This window comes from Callithrix jacchus, chromosome 9 (assembly GCF_049354715.1).
Source record: "Callithrix jacchus isolate 240 chromosome 9, calJac240_pri, whole genome shotgun sequence".
Lineage (NCBI taxonomy): Eukaryota > Metazoa > Chordata > Mammalia > Primates > Cebidae > Callithrix > Callithrix jacchus.
This window is the reverse complement of record NC_133510.1, coordinates 50,825,759-50,839,326: the sequence shown is the minus strand read 5'-3', so window position 1 is coordinate 50,839,326 and position 13,568 is coordinate 50,825,759. Positions and strand designations below refer to the sequence as shown.

At 35.2% G+C, this 13,568-nt stretch overlaps 2 protein-coding genes across 11 annotated transcripts in view; both read right to left on the bottom strand.

Moving 5' to 3' along the window:
* Positions 1-3,879, bottom strand: part of IL22 (interleukin 22) — a 46,908-nt gene extending 43,029 nt beyond the window's left edge. Inside the window, exon 1 of the mRNA XM_035258549.2 lies at positions 3,783-3,879. The gene's annotated coding sequence lies outside the window, so the exon portion shown is untranslated. The remainder of the gene's footprint in view (positions 1-3,782) is intronic.
* The window catches only part of SAXO6 (stabilizer of axonemal microtubules 6), a 79,030-nt gene that overhangs the window by 38,725 nt on the left and 26,737 nt on the right, over positions 1-13,568 (bottom strand). For 5 of the 10 annotated variants that reach the window (XM_078338034.1, XM_078338038.1, XM_078338036.1 and 2 more), the window contains 3 exons: positions 10,316-10,568; positions 5,146-5,205; positions 3,783-3,884 (listed from right to left, as the gene is read on the bottom strand). In XM_078338034.1, the coding sequence (XP_078194160.1) occupies positions 3,783-3,884; positions 5,146-5,205; positions 10,316-10,568 (415 nt within the window). Of the gene's footprint in view, positions 1-1,319; positions 3,885-5,145; positions 5,206-10,315; positions 10,569-13,568 lie in introns of those variants that run through there. The other 5 variants (XM_078338037.1, XM_078338039.1, XM_003733795.6 and 2 more) reach the window with 1 other exon arrangement.

Below are 13,568 nucleotides of genomic sequence, written 5' to 3'. Positions count from 1 at the left end.
ACTGGGCTCTGAGCACAATAACATGACTACCACCATCAGATGTAAAAGTACCAAAAACATATTCCAAAACCAAATAGAAATAATTCTAGGGTCATCTACCATTTTACATTATTTGTTCCTTTGGTAAACTTCTAGAAGTCAGGATATTTTGTGATGTCTGATATGTGCACGCAAAATTATAACAAAAATATATAATCCATCCTCTTCTCCCTAAGTAGCCAATCTCAACACTGTTCTGCATAAGGACAAGATCATTTTGAATATTAATTTGCTTTCATTCTGGTTGAATCCATTTGTACAATAATTCAATGCTCACATACTCTTTTTCCCGACTAGAAAAGGTAGACATTTATCTTCCAAGAAGGCAAAGTGGAAAATTAACTCCCAAATGAATCAACCAGAGAGAGAATTGAATCACAGTGGGACTTGCAATTTTAGCATACACACTTCAAAAGAGTTAACGTGGGTGGATTTTGAGTAAGGAGATCTAGATTTAATTCACCAGCTGTGAGATCTTGGGCCAGTTATTTTATCTGTCTTCCCATCTGTAAAATGAGGCTATTTATGCTTAAATCTCATGGTAACATTTCCTCCTACGTACCAAGCATATTTATCATGTTATGTATCCTTAATCCTCAAAATCATCTTTTAAGGGTTAACTTGGGAGTTCAGAATTCCACGGGGATCCAGAGATGAGACCAGAAATTAATATGCAAAACCTCCTATGTATGTGTTTTGGTGCATTTTTTAAAGGGCTGTCAAACACAGATACACTGAGAATCTCAACAGCTGGGGTGAAGATAGGGAAGGGGGCAGGGGAAAGAGCAGGTAGGTGTATGCATTTTAGAAAAACCTCCTTTGGGAGGCAGGCGGGTGGATCATGAGGTCAAGAGATCGAGACCATCCTGGGCAGCAAGGTGAAACCCCATCTCTACTAAAAATACAAAACCCCATCTCTACTTAAAAAAACCTCCTTTGGGAGGCAGGCGGGTGGATCATGAGGTCAAGAGATCGAGACCATCCCGGGCAGCAAGGTGAAACCCCATCTCTACTAAAAATACAAAAAAATTAGCTGGGCATGGTGGTGCGTGCCTGTAGTCCCAGCTACTCAGGAGGCTGAGGAAGGAGCTACTCCTTCCTTGAATCCAGAAGGCGGAGGTTGCGGTGAGCCGAGATTGTGTCATTGCACTCCAGTCTGGGTAACAACCGCGAAACTCCATCTCAAAAAAAAAAAAAAAAGGAAAACCTCTCCTTGCAATTCTGCAGTTGGCTCCCCATGTGGCTTTTGAGATACTAATTTAGACAAAAAGACCAAGCTACCAGTTTATAATATTTATTTGGGTATATACTGAATATTGAAAGCAGAAGTTATATTCAAGGTAAATAAAAATTGAATTACTTGGATATTCTGCAGAGAAATGAAAGCATATATCTACACAAAGACTCGCACACAAATACTGATAGCAGTTTTTTTCATAATAATCCCAAACTGAAAACAACCCCAAAGTCTACCAGCAAGTGAATAAATTAAAAGGGAACATGTGCACCAAAACATGGATGACTCTTAAAAGTATTATGCTGAGTAAAAGCCAGGCATAAAGGATGGTTCCATTTACATAAAATTCCTGTAAACTAATTTATACCAACAGAAAGGAGATTACTGGTTGCCTTGGGGACCAGGGTGGAAGGACCAACTGACTGTGAAAGAACATGAAGAAAGTTTTAGGGTGATGGAACATAATGTATCATGATCGTGGTGTTAGTTTCATAGATATGTACATCTGTTCAAACTCAGTGAGCTGTAATTCTTTTAACAATTGCAGTTGATTGTACAGAAAAATATGTTTTAATAAAATTAATAAAAAATTGAATTTGCCATCCCAGCTCCTGAATACTAGCAAATCTCAAGGGGCAGTTAGTTATCATGTAACTAAGACTCTTTACTCACCAACTCAAATATATATCATCTGAGTTGCCCTTAGTATGAGCGATAAAACAGTACTGGACCCTCAACACTATTCTCTCCCCTGGGGCCACTGAGTAAGGTTTTTAAGAGAAGCTGTCAATAATAAATGCAGAGTTAAATTGTTGCATAGAGACTGGGGTCATGACGTTGCCCCCATAAGAACCCTAATGCCTGATAGATCAAGTTATGTGGTGTGATTCACTCCAATGGGTGTACCTAGATTTTACGTCTATAGCTTAGATAAAATAGACCGTGAGTTATGCAAAATTCCCTGCAAGCTAGCTATAATTCCTTTCTTTACCATACATCAGTGGTCAACCCATTGAAAACTCTGTCCTAACCAACTTTTGAGTAAGAGGATAATGATATATCTATGTGTCTAGAGAGAAAAGTTCAAACCTATTTTGCAATTAATAATCCTCAGTGCAGGTATGTAGAGAAGCCAATTTGTGTTCTAAAGTCCAGTTATACTCCAATTTCAAACTTTTACTTTCATATTTAATGCCTTAGCAACTTTTAATGAACAAACTAGTTTAAAGGTCAGTGGAAGATAAGCAAGTATTTGTATGCCTACACTGCTTTACCACCTCATGATAATGTAAGATCTTTAACAAACTTACTGTGAACCAATGATTTACAAATGTACTTTTGACCAAATTATCAGTTTAGAACAGATTGTTCACTTGTTTTCCAACCAACAAGTATGAATATTCTGTGTATTTTAGCTTTAGGACTTTCTATGTGTTACTGTAAATATTTTATACAAAATAGTTTTAACATCCATATTTTTTTAGAAACTTAAATTTATCATGATTTGCATGATAAACAGACAACAGAACATGTCCTGTGAGTGAAGAAATACAGTAAAAAAAGTTTTAAATTTCTGTAAGTGAGTCTGCTTTGGAAATTTTTTGTCCTACATTTGTGCAAAAATATCACAGACGTGGCTCCATTTCATTCTGATAGCTGCAAAACAAATATAACTTTTCATTAACCTGTTACGAGTAAAATTCTTCTAAAAGAATTATTGTTCCATGTAATAACTTTCTGGAGAAGCCAAACACACTTGATCAATTTTTATTTCAAAATGTCTACAAAATTTTAATTCTCCTTTATACAAGTAATTTTTCAAAATCTAGACATTATTCAAATATAAGCCAAAGTCCTTATACAAATAGAATACACTCAGAGATCAAAAATATACACATCTTTTAGCAAACTTTGTTACATAAATAAGAAAAATATATACAGTTGGTATTTTCAAAGTACAATTAAAACTGCAAACACGTATAGAAGGAACTCAAATAAAAAGAAACACTACAGCAAAGGTTAAAGAAACAACATATTCATTTTATGACATCATCAATTATAAAGATATATATATATATACACGTATATATATGTGTATACATACATATATATATATATATATATATATATCCAACCATAGGTGAAAATATACTTCACACTGGGATCTTAACTCTTACTTCACTGTGTTTATCTTTTTAGAAATATTCCCTGGATAGGTGAAATTCTATCCATGACACCTATTACAAAATTACGACATGTGAAAAACTGAATAATTTATGTCTTTGTACTCTGGGATAGATGTAAAAGGAATTCTTTAAAAGTTAAGTTTTTATAAGACTATGTTAAAAATCTCCAAGTAAACGGTTCTATTGGAAATTAAATATTTCAAAGTAGGAAACGTTAGGAAAAAATTCAAACACTCAGAAAGTTTTAACATAATAATAGCAATAAAGAAAAATTATGCCAGTGGTTTCTTAAAGGCAACTCAACTAGGTTTATGTTTTACCCCAGAAATTCTCCTTCCTTTTCTTAGCTCGAGCCAGAGTTTGAAATGCCCGGAGACTAGAAGCTGCAGAGCGAGCAGAAATCTGAGACAATCTGTCCTCATCTGCAATGAAAGGATCACAAGATTATATTCAGTGCAAAAAATATCTATTAAATACATATTATGTTTTATATAACAGAAAATTAAAAGCATCTAACTGTGTATCAATGTCAAGTTGTCAAGAAAAAAGTAACATATTGAAATGTAAGACACTAACATTCTCATGATAGCTCACAGTAGTCTTCCAGGTTTATTACACATAGAAATCAAACCTTTTAATGTTAAAACTTAACATTACATTTTTTTCCTTCCTGTAATCCCCTAATGTCATTCACTGAGCACATGGCCTATGATTTCAGTATTACTTGAAAGTAATTCATCATAATACTGTCATATCCTACTTTAAAAAGCACAGCTATTCTGAGCAAAAAGGTTTTCTAAATTTTTTCAAAACAAAATGCTATACCTTAACATGCTATTTACATTACATTTCTAAACTAATCTCACTAAATGTAGAAATAATGTTTGACTTTAATATGCTAACCTTCATTAGTACTGAAATTCCTCATTCTGGGTAAGCTAGTCTAAGGGTATTTAAAGAAACTATTATTCCTCCATTAGAAAGAAAACAGGACTGAATTCAAAGTTGCCAGACATTTGCATTTCGAAACATACAACTTGATTTCTAGCTCAATGAATTATAACAAAAAGTCCTAAACCTGCTAAAAGAAGACAGAGCCTTTAATGTATGATATAGAGCATGAAATTTAAATTTACTTCCAATTCAGAATTTATAAATTCAGTAATTGTATACTTCTTAGGATGAATTAAAATAGTGATTCAATTATTCATATTGATTTCAAGTTCCTCCTGCCACTATTTATAAGCAAATAAATATCAGAATAAAAACTTCAAAAAAAAAGAAAAATGTCAATTTTCTCTAATTGCATATATTTTTGAGCATTGAAAATTGACAAAAATATATAAGCATTTTTTTAAAGATGGATATAATGCTAGGTCAAATTCCTGAGACCCCAGCTAGACAAGGTGGAAAAAGAGAATCAGCTGTGATGTTAGGTACAATCTCTTATTATATGTTTGCCCTAGAAACAATTTTTTTTTAACCACTTTACTCCCAACTTATTCATTTGTAAATGGGAGTAATTTCACATCCCTCACAGGGTTTCAAGGATCTAACGAAAAAACTGTGGAAGTACTTCATAAACTATATAATAAAGTGCTAATCAAATGTAAAGCCATTATACTATTATAAACTATCACTGACTAGAACTCAAACTTTTATATTATGTGAATACTGAAATACCTTCATCATTAAAGGCTTCATGCTGAGGTAACTGCAAATTGTTCATCCTTGCTTTTCTCACTTAAAAAAAAAAGGCAGAAGAAATTATCCTTCAAATGCTACCAAACAGCTTGTCTCAATTATATACTAAATTGTTAGCAAAAGTAGACTGTCAGAAATTTTATTAATTATCAAACCTACATATGAGTAAAGATTTAAAAAATGTTTTAAATTATTAATTTTATATCTTAATAGAATACCATAAAAGGGCCATTCATAATTTATAATGCACTTAGCAAGTATGTAAACAAACTATGATGCCCTAAAATTCCTTCCAATGATAATACTGATCTAACTTTAAAGAAATGTAGTAGGCTTCTGATTAGAGAAGATAAATTAAATAAACACATTTATAAGAACAACAAACTCAGAGAACAAAGGGAATGGGAGCAAATAAGACAGCAAGAAACTTTTTGGAACGTAGAAAGCAAATGTAAGGGCAGTGAGTGTATAATTATACCCAAGTAAGCTGACTTTTAAGCCAGCAGAAGAGTGAAACCAAGAAACAACCAACTTGTTCCCCTCATGGCTGTGGGTTTGGGAGTACTGAGTACCACTGAAAGCTGGAATGAGGGCAGGACTGAACTAGGAAGCTAGCTAAAAATCTTTTTACAAAAATAGTTAATATGCCAGATCCTTCTTTAAATTTGCACAGCTGGGCAATTCCCTCTTTCCCAAAAGAAGCATGCAAGTTTTGTCTCTAAAAGTTTACCAGAGCTACTGTGACTGAAGGATACCTGATTTAACTGCGGGCAGGGGCACTATATTCAAAACAGAGGCATTATGTATATCATTTACCTCTTCAAAGAGGTAAAACATACCATTCATGAAATAAGAATGGGATGCTGTATAAAAGGAATATGCAATGTTTAAAACAGAAAGAGAAAAATCTTTTTAAAAAACTAACAGACAGCATGTGGAAAGTAAAAGAGCAGACCCACCTAACCCAGCCCCAGCCTGGCTATGCCCCTCCACCCACCCTGGCAGCTTAACACAAAGGACATAATTTGGGGGAGCTTTATAACCCTTCCCATGGTGTGAAAAGCCAGAATATCTCCCCTGGGCAACATAGGGCAAGCTCAAATACCACTGCTACTACTGCAGCTGGTGCTCTTTTGCCTTGCACCTCCTGATTAGAGGCCAACTGACACAGTCCATTACACCATCTCTAGGTAGAATAATTCTGTGCCCAGAATACAGAAAGCCAGTGTGTGACCTCAGCTATCACCATGGCCTGCAAACACCCTAGCAAACCAGTGGTCCTGAATCTATCTACGGGACAACTTCATTACTATTATAACCAACATGCAAGAAAGCCAGCACTCTAAGCCTATCTATAACCAAGGAATCTCAGGAGTCCCAGATCTTTCCACTGGTGGGAAATTTCTTTCAGCAGAGACACAATTGCAGTGCTAGGCTCAGCAGGGAGTCTACCCCATTACCCAACAGTCAGGCAGCCTTAGTGCTCATGAAGGGTCTTGGAGAAGGGGTCTTCTTTCCCCTCATCCACCTCTGCAGCCACAGCCAGGGCTTCTCCCACAGGACTCGGTGTGGGTGTGCCTATAGACAACCTTCCTGAACACTTCAGGGCGACTGCTTCCCCACAGGAGGAGCATTCCCCAGGTACAGGCTTGCATGAGAGGTAGAGTCACAATTCCTATCTATTTGGAACATCAACATTCCTACAGACAAAAAGAGGTGCCTGTCTGATCTGAATAGCGGGGCCACTGAGACAGGAGTGAGGCTGGGAGGTGGATAGCTTTCCTGCTGGCTTGGCAGGAGAGCTGGGGTGGCTCCCACCCTTCACCTGATAAGACCCCATTGCATCTAACTGAGAGCTCCCCCACCCATGTTCACCAAGGCTGTCACCTCTGCCCACCAGTGTGTATTGCATTCACCCACCTGCCTTTGTTTGCTACAGTGATTTCCTACCCAGGGATACCTCCCCTACTGGCCTGAAGCCTGAACTATCAACTCAGTAAACAAAATACTGGAAAAAAATTAGATAAATAAAAAAGTACATGCCACAGGGGAATGAGCTAAGCTTCAAGAGACCTCTGCCATCCCAACCCCACAGGAGACAGAACTTGCCCACACACTGAGTACCACAGCTACCACAACCAGCATCTGAGAAAGCCATCCTACAAAGTCTCTCTATAATCAAAGAACTTATAAAGACTCTTCACCCCTAAAAGCACCAAGAACCAAATTAAACTATAACAAATTATAATCACTGAAGTCAAATTCTTAAGAGAGAAAAAAATGAAAAAAAAAAAAAATAACCAAAAACCACAAAGTCAAATCAAAAATAAATTCAAAAACAATTAGAATAGTATACCCAAAAAAAGAAGGAACCAGAAAAGTAATTCTGGCAATATGACAAAACACGGTCCTATAACACCCCCGAGATCACACTTGCTCCCCAGTAATGGATGCAAACCAAGATGAAATCTTTGAAATACCAGACAATGAATTCAGAAGGTTGATTATTAAGCTACTTAAGAAGCTACCAGAGAAAGGTGAAAACCAACATTATAAAATTTTTTTTTTTATTTCAGGATATAAATGAAAAATTTTGCAGAGAGACAGACATCGTAATAACCCAATCAGAACTTCTGGAAATAAAAAACACAGAGAAATACAAAATGCAGTGCAAAGTTTCAAAAATAGACTAGAATAAGTAGAAGATAGTTGCATGCCAGGTACGAGGGGAAAATAAAGCAGAAAAAAGAATTTCAGAGCTCAAAGACAAGGTTTTTGAATTAACCCAAACAAAAATAAAGAAAAAAAATCAAAAGAAATGAACAAAGTCTCCAAGAAATATGAGATTATGTAAACAACCAAACATAAAAATAAATGGTGATACTGAGGGAGAAGAAAAGGCTAAAAGTTTGGAAAACTTATTTGAGGGAATAATTGAGGAAAACTTCTGGACTTGCCAGAGATTTAAATATTCAAATATAAGAAGCTCAATGAACTCTTAGGAACTTCAATGCAAAAATATCATAGGCATATAGTCATCAGTTTATCTAAAGTCAATATGAAGGAAAGAATTCTGTCAAAAAAAAAAAAAAGCATCAGGTAACTTAAAAAAGCACCAGGTAACTTATAAAAGAAAAACTGTCAGACTAACAACAGATATCTTTCTCAGCAGAAACCTTACAAGACAGAAGGGATTGGGGTCCTATCTTTAGCTTCCTTAAACAGAATAACTGTCAGCCAGAAATTTTGTTAGTTTAGCAAACTAAGTTTCATAAATGAAGGACAAATAAAGTCCTTTTCAGACAAGCAAATGCTGAGGGAATTTGTCACTACCAGACCAGCGCTACAAGAAATGCTAAGTAAGAGTTCTAAATTTTGAAACAAAAACTTATATGCAACAAAACAGAACCTCCTAAAAGCTTAAAACTCACAGGGCCTATAAAACAATAACACAACAGAGAAAACAAAGTAAGTAACAGCTAACATAATGAATAGAATAGTACCTCACATCTCAATATTAACACTGAATGTATGTTAATGTTGTTTATGGATTAAAAACCATAAACCAAATATCTAACACACAAAGATTCATATAAACTCATGGTAAACGGATAGGAAAAGATATTCCATGCAAATGGAAACCAAAAGCTAGCTGAAGTCTTATATCAGGCAAAACGGACTTTAAAGTAGAACAATTTAAAAAAAGACAAATGTCATTATATAAAATAAAAAGCTCAATCCAACAAGAAGATACTACAGTCAGTCCTAAATATATATGCACCTAACACTGGAGTTCCCAGATTCATAAAACACTTACTACTAGACCTAAGAAATGAGGTAGACAGCAACATAATAATAGTGGGGGGCTTCAATACTCCACTGACAGCACCAGATAGATCGTTGAGACAGAAAGCCAACAAAGAAACAATGGACTTAAACAATACTCTAAAACAAACAGACTTAACAGATATTTACAAAACTTTCTATCCAACAACTTCAGACTATACATTCGTCTCATCATTTCACATGGGAACATTTTCCAAAATAGACCACAGGTGCATTAAAATGCAGAATTCACCACTACAGAATATATCTATGTAACAAAAACCACCTGTACCCCAAAAGCTATTGAAAAAAAAAATTTAAAAACAGAAAAGACAGAAGATAAAATTAGTAACCTTTCAAATTAAAAACAGAGACGAAAAATAGGAGAGGTAAGATAAAACATAAAATCATGTCCAACATCTGAATTAATAGGAGTCCTGGAAACAGGAAACAGAGAAAGGAGATAATTTTTTATTTATTTTTTTTTGCCTCCCAGACTCAAGCAATTCTCAAGCCTCAGCCTCCCAAGTAGCTGGAATTAAAGGCATGCGCCATCACACCAAGCTAATTTTTTTTTTTTGCAGTAGAGACAGGGTTTCATCCGTGGCCCAGGCTGGTCTCAAACTCCTGGCCTCAAGTGATCCATCTGCCTCAGCCTCCCAAAGTGCTGGGATTACAGGTATGAAGGGAATTTTTGACTGAATAATTCAAGAAAATGTTCCAGAAGTGAGAATTTTTCCAGATTGAAAGGTCTATGGAGTACCAGCAAAATGAATAAAAAAATACCACTCAGAGGCCCATCTGAAATAAAATTTCAGAATATTAGATATGAAGAGAAGATCCTAAAAGCTGCCAGAAAGAAAACACCACACATAAAAGATCCAGAATAAAAGTAGCATTTGACTTCTTAACATTAACAGTGGAAGCTAGAAGAGTTGAGCAATGCATACTACAACTAAAGGAAAATCATGTCTGGCCGTGAATTCTACACTCAGGCAACATTTGGCAATGTGTCTGGAGACATTTTTGGTTGTCACATACAGAGAAGACATGCTACTGGCATCTATTTAGTGGGTTCCCTCTATGTGTATAGATAAGAACTTGAGAGATATCTCACACATATAAAACAGCAAAAAGCGAACTCAGGTGCAGCACAATTGGGTGCCCCAAAGAGGGATTTTTCCTATTTAAAGAAATCTCATTAATATATTAACCAAAAATAAGAAATAATTGATTTATTAATATAAAGTGCATTCTTGGCCTTTATACCTACCAGTATAACACTCTATTTTAAAAGACAAAAAATTAAAATGAAAATAATTACCATTGTGCTGAAACTCTGGATCTCTAAGAGAGCCCTGAATTCGACGAGAGGGATGCCAGTAGGATGGAATATGCAGTGGAGAAGGCGACTGTCCAGGGGTATTTGTTGGGTGTTCAGGAATTTTTGAAGCTGGAAAAGTTGCCTCAGCAAATTTGGGGATACTGTCTTCAGAATCTTCCCGCAAAGGCAGAGGATCAACTGTTTTTATACCAGCAGCTGGAGAAGTCAATAGGGATATTGCACGATTTTCTTTCTAAATGACAAAAAAAAAAAAGAGATACCTATGTGTAGATATAGAAATAAATAAGCCAAACATTTAAATGCAAAAAAAACAAGAGAAAATGTGAGAGAATTTATGCAACCTTAGTGTGGGAAACAGTTATGATACAGACAAACAGACTTGGCTGTATAAACAAAATATGTAGACATTTTTAAAATTAAGAGAAAAATGCAGAATTTGGAAAAATATACAACTTTTATGATTGATAATGAATTATCATTGTTACATAAATGTTTCTTTAAAAGCAATAAGAAAAATATAAACCTAGTTAAAAAGTAGAAAAAGAGTATGAATGAGCAATTCATATACTGTACACACAAATCACACACAGTAAACATATTCTACCGTACTAATGATCAAATAATTATAAAAGCTGAAAACAGTGAGATACTAATTTTTCACCTACCAAATTTCAAAAATTAATTTTTTAAAAAACAATGACACCAGAGCTGGCAAGGATATGGAAAAATTGGGAATCTCATAGACTGCTATTGGGAGTACAATCTTTCTGTGGGGCTGGCAAAACACAGCAGAAGCCTTAAAATTTTGTGTTCTTTGACTTATTTGACTTCTTTGACTACACAGTAATACTTGGGGAGTAGTTACATATACAAAATAATATAAACAAAAATGTAGCTAAAGGATGGATTTCTTTACAGTTCTGCAAAACAGATTAAGAAACAATAACAGGAATCTAAATAACAATTAGATTTCAACAATAAGCATCTGGTTTTTAAAAAATTTGGTATAACTATAGATTGCATGTTTCCATACAAATAAGATTATAAGTATTTCATGATATAAAACTATGTTCACAACACAGTGCTAAAAAATAGATTATTAAACTTTTCTACAATATAATAAATAACCAAATATACTCACACATATATATACCTAAATACCTCAAAAATTTAACAGCAGATATCCCTGAACAGTATATACACATGTGAGATATTTATCTTCTTTTTTAGTTTGGTCAGCATTTGCTGTTTTTACAATGACTAAGTATCACTATCCTAAAAGTCATTAACAATTTTACTTTTTAGAAGAAGGCAGCTGGGCACGGTGGCTCACACCTGTAATCTTAACAATTTGGGAGGTCAAGGCAGGATGATCATTTCAGGCCAAGAGTTTAAGATCAGCCTGACCAACATGGTGAAACCCATCTCTACTAAAAATACAAAAATTAGTCGGGTGTGGTGGCACACACCTGTAATCCAGAGGCTTGGGTGGCTGAGGCACAATAATTGCTTGAGCCTAGAGACAGAGATCGCCAGAGATGGCAGTGGGTCATAATTGCATCACTGCACTCCAGCCAGGAAACAAAGACAGACTGTCTCAAAAAATAAAATAAAAATAGTTCAGATGCAGTGGCTCATGCCTGTAATCCTAGCACCATGGGAGGCCAAGAAGGGAGGATCACTTGAGGCCAGGAGTTGAAGACCAGCCTGGACAACAATATATCAAGACCCATTTCTATTCATATATATATAAAAAATTAAAAACAAAAGAAGGCAAGCCAGTAAAATCAAATACAGTTCCACACTTTCCTGATTATTTATTGTAGTTGTTGCCTTTCCTTATTATCTTTGATTCTATCAATGTAACACTCAAAGCATTACTTTCTAAACTTAAATATCATTTTCTGTGATTGTAGAGTTTATTGCTTCAAAGTGGCCTAGGGCTGCTGTTGGTCTCAACCGATAAACATATTTCAAATTAATATCTAGGATAAAACCACAAGCCTTCCACTTGCTTTCCTTTTTAAACAAGTATCACTTAGTACAATACAAATAATTCCAAAGAGATATTGTTGTTTTTCATTCCTTTTTCTACATATATGAACAAAATTTGTGATCTCTGTCAAATTGGTTTTACAATTGTTGAAAATACCTGAAAGAAACCTGTAAAATAAAACACACGGGTTCCCAGGTTTAACGTAACTGATTCTGTGATCTGTTTTTGGGCCTAAAACCTCAAAAGGCCAAGAGGCCTCACTGCTCTACTTAGCCCTGTATATAGCAGTTCTCCAATGAGAAGCCACAGTGATTTGATTTACCCTGTGAATCATATTTGCTTTGTTGCTTCACATATTCCAGAGGTGTCCCAGCACCATTAGAACAATATCTAAGAGAATAAGCTCCACTTCATTGTGATGAATTATCTTTTTGATGTGCTGCTGGATTCAGTTTGATAATATTTTGTTGAGGATTTTTGTGTCTATGTTCATCAGGAATGTTGGCCTACAGTTTTCTTTTTTGTTGTGTCCTTGCCAGATTTTGGTCTCAGAATGATACTAGTTTCATAGACTGTGTTAGGGAGAAATTCCTTCTGCTCAATTTTTGGGAATAGTATTAGCACATAAACAGAATTAAAAATTGATCATCTCAACAGATATGAAAAAAGCATTTGATAAAGTCCAATATCCCTTCATGATAAAAATCCTCAACAAACTAGGCAATGAAGGAACATACCTCTCAAAATAGTAAGAGCCATCTAGGACAAACCCACAGCCAGTATCATACTGAATGGGCAAAAGCTCGAAGCATTCCCCCCTGAGAACAAGACAAGGATGCCCACTCTCACCACCCCTATTCAACATAGTACTGGAAGTCCTACCCAGAGCAATCAGGCAAGAAAAAGAAACAAAAGGCATCTAAATAGAAAAAGAGGAAGTCAAATTATCTCTGTTCGCTCATGATATGATTCTAAACCTAGAAAACCCTAACAATCCCTCCAAAAGAATTGCTAAATGACTTCAGTGAAGTTTCAGGATCCAAAATCTAATGTTCAAAAATCAGTAGCATTTCTAAACACCAATAATTCAGGGCAAGAACCAAATCAAGGATACAGTCCCATTACAATAGCTCCCCCAAAAATAAAGTACCTAGGAACACAGCTAACCAAGGAGGTGAAAGACCGCCACATGAACTACAAAATACTGCTGAAATAAATTACAGATGACATAAACAA